The 8,908-nt window shown below is 43.4% G+C and overlaps 1 protein-coding gene across 1 annotated transcript; it reads right to left on the bottom strand.

The window, feature by feature from the left end:
* Positions 1–1,170: 1,170 nt before the first annotated feature.
* On the bottom strand, positions 1,171–6,643 carry LOC149238757 (uncharacterized). The gene is made up of 2 exons (XM_089369661.1): positions 5,954–6,643; positions 1,171–5,307 (listed from the first exon to the last, which is right to left on the bottom strand). Exons 1-2 carry the CDS (start codon positions 6,641–6,643, stop codon positions 1,171–1,173), a joined length of 4,827 nt encoding a protein of 1,608 aa, XP_089225787.1.
* Between the last annotated feature and the right edge of the window lie 2,265 nt (positions 6,644–8,908).

Raw genomic sequence — 8,908 nt, 5'->3', positions numbered from 1 at the left:
ACAAAGGATCCTCCTATCCATTTATAAGTACACTGCATGAGTTAGGGGGGATGTTGGGTAACCGAGTCATCCTGGAGAGGTTCCCTCTTTCTCACTCTTGTTGAAGCTTCTCCTTGCTGGCTTTCAGTTAAGGTGCGGAGGTGGTCAATGACTGCCTCCATGTGGATGCAGCGATCCTTAAGGTCTTCGATTTCTTTTTTCCTCTTCTCGAGCTTCTTTCTCTTCGAGTTTCTGTCCGCGTGAAAGTCCTCAGTGAGTTCTTTCACCTGCTTCTTCAAAGCATTGATCATAATGACATGTGCCTTGCACATATGGCAATCTCTGTTGTTGAATATGTTATCCATCGGGTTCCTTGGCTGCTGCTGGTTAGCTTGCTGATTGTTCTGGTCAGCCATCTTGCTGGGAGCGGTGAAGGCTTTGTCAGATGCTGAGGAGTTATGAGGCTTGCCACTTGTGAAGCCGGATTGCTTTGGTGAGGCAGAGTTGAGGTGAGTGCCCTGTTGATGGTTGAGAGCAGTGCTGGGAGCACAGAACCAACTGTTAGTATTGAAAAGAACACAGATAAAGGGAAGATTGTTTACCCAACTCAGATGGAGATCTGGTAAGTCCGCCTTCGTGGAGTTTGCTTGCGCTCGATGCCTGGTGCCACTGTGCGCAAAGGAAAGCCAGCTATTGCCGTTCACTAAGAGAATCTCAGAGTGTATTTGGTCTCCGGTGCTGGCCTTGTTACTGCAGAAAAGACCACCTTGGCACTGCCTCCGATCCAGAAGGGCTCTCCTGCGCGCGCTATGGTTTTGATGAGTAGTGAGGGCCTTTGGGTTCTTGATGAGTTTAAAAAGGATGCAACGGGCGATCTCCCACTCATGAATGGAGGCGGAGTGACTGATCATATCTGTCCTCGAGTGATCTGAGGTGCTCTGTGACCGTCCTTGTATTCTGTAACAGGCATGGGCGTGATCACGCCTTCCTTTGATTCCGGGAGAGTGTCGAAGAGAAATGCTGTTGATTTCTTGCATGTTCAGGTCCTGAGGCCGATTCCCTGTCCTGTACCCTCCGTTTTGGCAGTCGAGATGGATTTGTAGAGCAGAAGATCTCTTTTTCGCTGGCCTGTTGTCTCGAGTTAGATGCCTGAGGTGACTAACAGTCAGATGCATTGGGATTAAGATATATCTATGGGATATCATGATCATATATTTCCTCATTCTCCCTCACCTGGCCCGTGGCTCTTTTGATGGCCTTGTTGGCCAGCTCGTCAGCTGTCTTATTATGTATTCTGAGGACGTGTTTATAAGTCACGTTGTTCATGCCCCTGGCCTGTTCAAAGATTCTGTCTTTTGTTCTATTCAGGGCACATTGGTTGAAGTTGTTCCCCTTGTTTAAGGCTGCTATTAGGATTGCTGAGTCTCCCATCACTAGAAGGTCATGAATGCCCCTCCTCCGCGCTATGGAGATCCCCAAAAGGAGGCTATATGCTTCTGCTTTGTTGTTTGACAAGGTCCCCAAGCTCCATTCATATGTAACCATCGTTTTTCCTTGAGGGTCCTTTAAAACTCCCCCTGCTCCAGCTATGCCTGGATTGTTCTTTGAGGCCCCGTCGAAGTGTAGTGTGTGCCTCTTTTGCCTTTGGATCCAGTTGTTAACTTCCTCTTTTGACCCTCTGATCTTCCATTCGCTCTGTCCAGATCCATTGATTGTCTTGAATTTTGGATTTGGCTTGCAGTTGAATCTTTGGACCCATGCTTTCACTTGCTCAGTTGAGTATTCCGGGTCAGCTTGTTGAATCCCGTTGGCTTCAATAGTCTCAGCTATAAGCGCAACAGTTTTGGCCAGGATATTTGAGATCCTAGGCTTTTTGTCTTTGAAGATGCTTGCGTTTCTGGCGAGCCATATCTGCCAGCAGAGGTTGGAGGGAATGCTGGACCAGAGTCTCTTGGCGAGAGTTGTGTCTTTGGTTGGAAAGGGAGAGAGTTTCCCCCAGCCTTTCTGAAGGAGAGAGACCTGGTTGGGAACCTCCCCTGTCTCTAGAGGGCTGGTTATGAGCTTCCAGCATGTCGATGCTATTGGGCAGTCTATGAAGAGGTGATTGAGGCTTTCTTCCTCTTTCCTGCACATAACACAGATGGAAGGCCCCTGGATCCCCTTTTTTCTCAAATTCTCAGCTGTTAGGAGCTTGCCATGAAGCAAGGTCCAATTGAAGAGTTTTATCTTCGGGATACTTTCGATTTTCCAAGCGTTCTTGTGATATTGCCAATTATTCAATGCAGCTTGTTTTTGGAGCGCTTTGTAACCTTCCCTAACCGAGTAGGTGCCTCCATTTGGATCCCATATGAAACTGTCCTCTTTCCCCTTGCTTGTGGGAGCTGCTCCTGCTAATGAGAGTTTAAGGTTGTTCCATTGCTCCTTTAGTCCATCAGGAAGATGCCTGATTTTCCAGCCTTTCCAGCTGTCATGGTCCCAATTTGAAATGTCAAAGAGAGTTGTGAGATTTTTATCAGACATCCACTGCTGCAGCGGCCTCAGATGGGGAAGCTTTTCCTTGGCTTCCTGACCCATTATTTTGTCTTTCCATATGCTGGTTTGCTTCCCATTGCCTGGGGCTTTGGAGATATGAGATTTGAGGAGAGTTAAAGATTTTTTGATCAGCTTCCAGACCGGGGTGCATTGTCTTTCTGTGATTGTGTCGGAGAGGATATTGCTGTTGCTTCCACTTAGGTATTTTTTTTTCAAGACCTCTGCCCACCAGGAGTCCTTCTCAGTTAGAATTCTCCATATTAACTTGAATCCCATTGCCAAGTTTGCCAATCTGGGCACTTTAATTCCTAACCCGCCTTTTTCTATGGGGAGGATGACCTTTTCCCACTTTACAAGACTGAATTTCTTCGTTTCTTGCTTTCCACCCTTCCATAGAAAGCTTCTAAGGATGAGCTCCATGTGTTTATGGATGCTTGAGGGGGCGAGCGTTATGGCGAATTGATAGATAGGGAGGGCTGATAAGATGGACTTGATAAGGATTGTTCTTCCCGCTAGATTGAGCCAGTGCATCCCCCAACTTTGAAGTTTGCCTCTAAGCTTCTCGATCAAATTGACCCATACTTCGTTTTTGATTGATTCTTTGGCCAGCGGGAGTCCTAGATACATGAAGTGAGACCAACTAGATTGGGCTGGAATTTCCAGAATCATAGCAATCCTTTGAGTTATATGTCTTGGAACATTCCAGGTATATATTTTGCATTTGTTGTTGTTTAGTTTTCCCCCCGATGCTTGAAGGAAGAGATCAAGGATGGCCTTGAATCTCCTTGCCATAAGGCTTGAAGCTCCACCTATTAGCAGAGTGTCGTCTGCAAATAGGGAGTGATTGATCCCTTTAGCTCCTCTGATTATGTCCACTCCAGTGATTTCCTTCAGCCTTCTCTTGTTTTCTAAATGCAAGCTTAGTGTTTCCTCCATTATAATGTAGAGAAAGGGGGATAGGGGGCAACCTTGCCTCAATCCACGGGTGCTTATGAAGGCTCTGCAAGGCCTCCCATTGATGAGCGGAGCTGTCCAATTCTGAGAGACACATTCCATGACCTTATTGATGAAAGTCCTTGAAACCCCAAACTTTGCAAGCACAGTCTCCAGGAAGGCGTGATTTACCCTGTCAAAGGCACTAGCCATGTCCAACTTGATTATCATTCCTTTCTCATTTCTAGCTATACTGCTGTGAATTGCTTCTTGAATCATAATTACATTATCGGTTATGTGCCTCTTGGGAAGGAACCCACCTTGATTGTCAGAAATGATAGAAGGGAGAATTTGTTTCAGCCTATTAGCTAGGATTTTTGAGATAATTTTATAAGACACATTGCAAAGGGAGATGGGTCTGAACCTATCAAAAGATTGGGGGCTTGGATCCTTTGGGATGAGGGCTAGGAACGAAGATTTAACACTACTTCCCAATTTGCTTTTGAGGTGGAAGTTTCTCACCATTCTGAGGAAATCTTTTTTGATAATATCCCAATGGGTTTTGTAAAAGCTTACCGTGAAGCCGTCCGGGCCTGGAGCTTTGTCCAGGGGCATGCTGTTGATGGACCACTCCACCTCTTCTATAGTGATTTCTTTATCCAGATTGCTGTTTTGAACTTCAGTAGCCTTCCTTTCAATAATGTTGATGAAGTTCGGGTTTTCTTTGTACTGAGGGTCAGCTGAGAGCAGGGATTGAAAGTGATTTGTCGCGGCCTCCTTGATTTCCTCACTCTCTGTTAACTCTTTCTCATTAAACCTTATCTTACCTATATTATTTCCAGCTCTCCTTAACTTGAGGCAGTTGTGAAAGAAGGAGGTATTTTTGTCCCCCGACTTGATCCAGAGACATCTAGACTTTTGCCTGAGCTCTTCCTCCTCTTTTCGATGCTGGTTGTATAAAGATTTGTGCATCTCCGCTTCTACCTTTTGATCTTCTTCTGTTTCTTGAATTGTCTCCCTTTCCTGATTCCATTCCTCCAAGCTTCTTTGCAACTCGGTTTTTGTCCTCCTCTCCTCGTTTGCGTGGTTTTTTGCCCAATTTTTTATGGCGATCCTTAGGTGTTTGATCTTTGATTCCCAGACATAATGCGGTGAGCCTGTTATCTCTGTCCTCCATGTCTCCTTGATCAGAGATTTGAAGTCCTCGATGGCGTCCCAGGTCTTGTTATATTTGAATGGGAGGGGGCCCAAATTCTCCTCTTTTTCCAAGTGCAGCGCTACAGGTCTATGATCAGAAGTGAAGCCCAGTAGGATTGAACTGTGGACCCTTTGAAAGCTGATTGCTGCATTCTCCTGAACAAGAATTCGGTCGAGTCTTTCTTTGATATTGTTTCTGCCTATCCTTTTGTTAGACCATGTGAAGCGGCCATTTTGAGGGGGGATGTCTATAAATTTGTGAGCTTGTATGATGTCCTCCAATTTGTCTCTGAATGGATCTGTGAAGTACTTCCCTCCAAGTTTTTCTTCTGCGTTCCTGATTAGATTCAAATCTCCTCCAAGAAAGATCTTCCTTCCTTGTAAGGCCTCTATATCTGCTTTCAATGATTCCCAACAAGTGGCTTTGTCCCTAAAGTGGGGTGGTGCATAAACATTGTAGATTGTGTATTCCTCCCTCAGATCTATACTTTGCATGTCGATTCTAATCCACCACCTGTTTGGATTGCTGTTTATGAGGTTCCAATTGCTTTTCTTCCATAATACACCTATGCCTCCTGATGCTCCTATTGCACTCACGGCTGTTCCTGAATACCTTCTAAACTTTGAGGTGCTGATTTGGAATTCTTGTTCACTAATTTTGGTCTCCTGGAGTAGGAGGAAGTCTGGTTGTTCTGAGTTCATGAGATCACGGACTGCGTTTAATTTGAGGGAGGAGCCCATCCCCCTACAGTTCCAAGAGACCAAAATCATCATTTACCTATTTTGTTGTGAGGCCCGATTTTCTCCTTCGTTTTTTCGCCGCTTCCCTTGTTCTTGTCAAGATATGTGTCTATTGGTTGCTGTGTTCCTGTGGTCATCTCTTTTGTTGCATTCTCATCTCTTATTTCCTTATTCGATTTCCTTCCCACTTTCCTTGGTGGATCCGTGGCTGTAATATTTTCCTTTGTTTTGTTCCTTGTTAGGATCCTTTCCACTGTGCTAGGGGGGAAGCCTGGAGGGGGGAGGAGGGGGGGGTTCTGTTGCCCTTGGGGGATGGAGGGGGGGATGAGGGTTCTTCTGAGGCTAGGGTTTCGAAAGGGTTGGAGGATGAGGGAATGGAATGATCCATGCTTGATGGGACGGCGGAGATGGGAGGGATATCAGTGTGGGGCACCTCTGGTTCAGGGGGAGGGTTTGATTTCTTTTTTTTTTTTACTACTTCCCATGTTTCCTCTGGGGGTTCAGAGCTGGCATTGACTTCTATTCTAGCTTTAGAGCACCTATTAGCAAAATGACCATATTCGTGACATACCTTGCATTTGAAGGGAAGTTGCTCGTAATCCACTTGCTGTATGTGTGTCCACTGATCAACTCTGAGCTTGACAGCTTCTGGTAATCCTTTGCCCAAATCCACTTCCACGCAGATCCTCGCACAGGCGTGCATATTCTCTTTTGGCTCCGCTCTGTCCACATATTTCCCTATTCCGTTTCCGATTGCTCTAACTGATTCATCAGCCCAGCAGTGAAGCGACAGATGCGGAAGGCGAACCCAAACCGGAACTGCACTGGGGACATCCATTTCTGGGTCGAAGTCCGGGGTCCAGCGGTTGAGGTAAAGGCCTCTGGTGTCCATGAAGTATGGTCCATTCCTAAAGATTAGGTTGCGGTCCTCCACAGTTTCGAAGAGGAAGGTGAAGAAGCCTCTTCCACAGAATCTTATCGCAATTTTCCCCTGAACCATAGCGTTCCAATTTCTTTCCACCCATCGTTGGACAGTTCGGGAGGACGGCCATAACCCTGTGAACTGCCCAACTAGTCCTCGTTCTGCCAAGGCAACAGCGGATCTCCTTGGGAGGGATGGGGGGAGAGGGATCTCCGGTATTTCATCAAGCTTCTTGATAAATTTTGAAGCCGTGGGTCGGATCCGTTCTGGATTGTTCTCTGGGATAAGTGATGCAAATGATTTCTCCATGTCGGCCTGACCTGTATCAGGAGATCCCATCATGCCGGAGGCGATTCGCAGGAGAAGGGAAGAGGCAAGGGGCCCAGCAGAGGGAGCAGTAGGCTGCCCTCGGCCTCAGCACGAGCAGCAGCGGGAGACGGGGCGGAAGGCCCGGGGAGGGAGGAAGCAAGTGGAGCAGGAGGCTCGCAGCGGGAGCTGCGACCCAGCAGCGGAGCTGCCGAGCGCAGTCAAGGGCTCGGGGGTTTCACCATCGCCAGAGAGGAAACGCGCCAGTCTAAAATTTCGGAAACGTGGATAATTCTTGTGCCAAAAAAAACCCCTCCTTGTATCTTTTTTTACCTATTAATGTTCCAATAAAAAAAATGCAATCCACTATACGCAAGTCTTTTCCTAGAGATGTCCAGAACAACCATTTCAACGGTCTGATATTTGCTAGGGTATGACCATGATCAAATATTAGATGAAGTCATCCTAGGGTTTTTATCCTCCATTTCACGAGTAAAAAAATCCTTCATTATAATTCATTTTAGCCAAAACCTATCTGATTCCATTAATGATCAAATGTCAAACTTCAATGTTACCAAGTCTTTAGCTACCAATATATTCTAGTTTATACGTTTCTATATTTTCAAGTTGAGAAGTTCTCTGGTTTTCAACTGCAAAAACAAGATTCCAATGGCAAGGTACTTTAAGTAATTCAGTGGACCCCAATGGTGAGAAAGCATTCTTAGGAATTTTCATTCTCATCCTTTGTTAATTATTTTAGGTTAGTCTCCTTCGGCCTTATGTATGATGTATCACCACTAAGAATATTCTTAGAGATTATGATGTAGTAAAAGTGGGAAATTTGAATTTTTATAAGGATTTTACTAACATTAGAATATGCAGAAGCGAATTGCCACCTTATATGTTTCTATTTTTTCTACCTACAAGAATTTTTACACTTGATTTCATTAGACTGAGTTTGAATTTGGATCAAGTTCATTTTCTTCCTAGGAAACACTCTGCTCTTTTTAAATTAAAGGAAAAGGTTGGGCCATTTCTGGTCAACGCTACAGAAGCAGTTGCAGAAATTGAAATAATGTTGCAGGAGATGAAGTTGGGTGTAGACCCAAATGATTCTACCTCAATTCATGCTTTGATAAAATCCAAGGATATAAATATCCATATGCTCAAGAAAAATCTTAGGATGCCACCTTTGGAGCATGTTCAAACTCTACAATTAGAAGTAGTACAAAAGGAGAAAGAGAAATTTCTCTCAATGTTGATTGAATTTAATAAACAAATTGAAAAGATGAAAGTACAAACTGAAAGTTTGTTAAATGAGAAAGTTGAACACGAGTGTCTAGAAATGATAATTGAAACTACTATAATTGAAGCAGATCCCCCAAAGAAATTGGCTGAAACCATGTCATCACTTAGCTTGAAACATCAAGAAATTGAAAACCTCAAGAAGATAGTGTAGTTCAAAAGTGATGCATTAACTAAAGAAAATGAAGTGTTGAAAAATAAAAAACATTATTCATAATGATGAACTCAAGCAAAAATATTCCTTTCAAACTCAAATTGACTATTATAAGAGACAAATGATTGACACAACCATTAATTGAAACCAAAAGAAAATTGTGGAAGAATATTGTTACTTATATTTCATATTAATGGGGCTCAATTGTATATTTCTAAGAAGGTTGCAAATCAGATTTAGCAAGAGTTGAGGAATAAACCATCAAATGCAAATAGAGTAATTAAAATTATTAATACCAAAGGTCAAGAGAACCTCAAAGTATTGGGGGTCAATGACAAAATCAACTAGATAATGTAAACCAACTAATTTACTATTAAGAGAAATTCTATGCAAAAAGTACAAAAAAATGCATATTGGTTCAAAACGAAATCAATTTATTTAATACCATGTCTAATATTTTAAGAGGAATAGGAATGCCTTCATGTTGGGATCAAAATGGTAAACTAAAACCTCTCGATGTATCTAGAGAAATGTTAATTAGGCATGGTACAAATGATGTTAAGCTCTCTCATATGTTAGGAGCCTTAAAGTGTGAACACATTGTGGATATGCTCACTAATGACTTCTACATTCATTTTCAAGTTAGGTCACTTTTTACTATTAAGCCAACATATCAAAAATATATTGATCTAGATATAGCTTATAGGAAATTAACATCAATCCAATTGGTAAAACTTGGAGCGAATATCTAATCTACTTCCACAATTTATTCAACTGCGACAACAGAATCTAGAAAAAGGGAGCAAGTACAAGTTCAAGATTGGACGTTGGAGAATTTC

The sequence above is a fragment of the Pinus tabuliformis genome, chromosome 8 (genome assembly GCF_031772625.1).
Source record: "Pinus tabuliformis cultivar Carrire ecotype Pingquan chromosome 8, CPIR1, whole genome shotgun sequence".
In the NCBI taxonomy this organism is placed as follows: domain Eukaryota; kingdom Viridiplantae; phylum Streptophyta; class Pinopsida; order Pinales; family Pinaceae; genus Pinus; species Pinus tabuliformis.
This window is presented reverse-complemented; position numbering and strand designations above follow the sequence as displayed.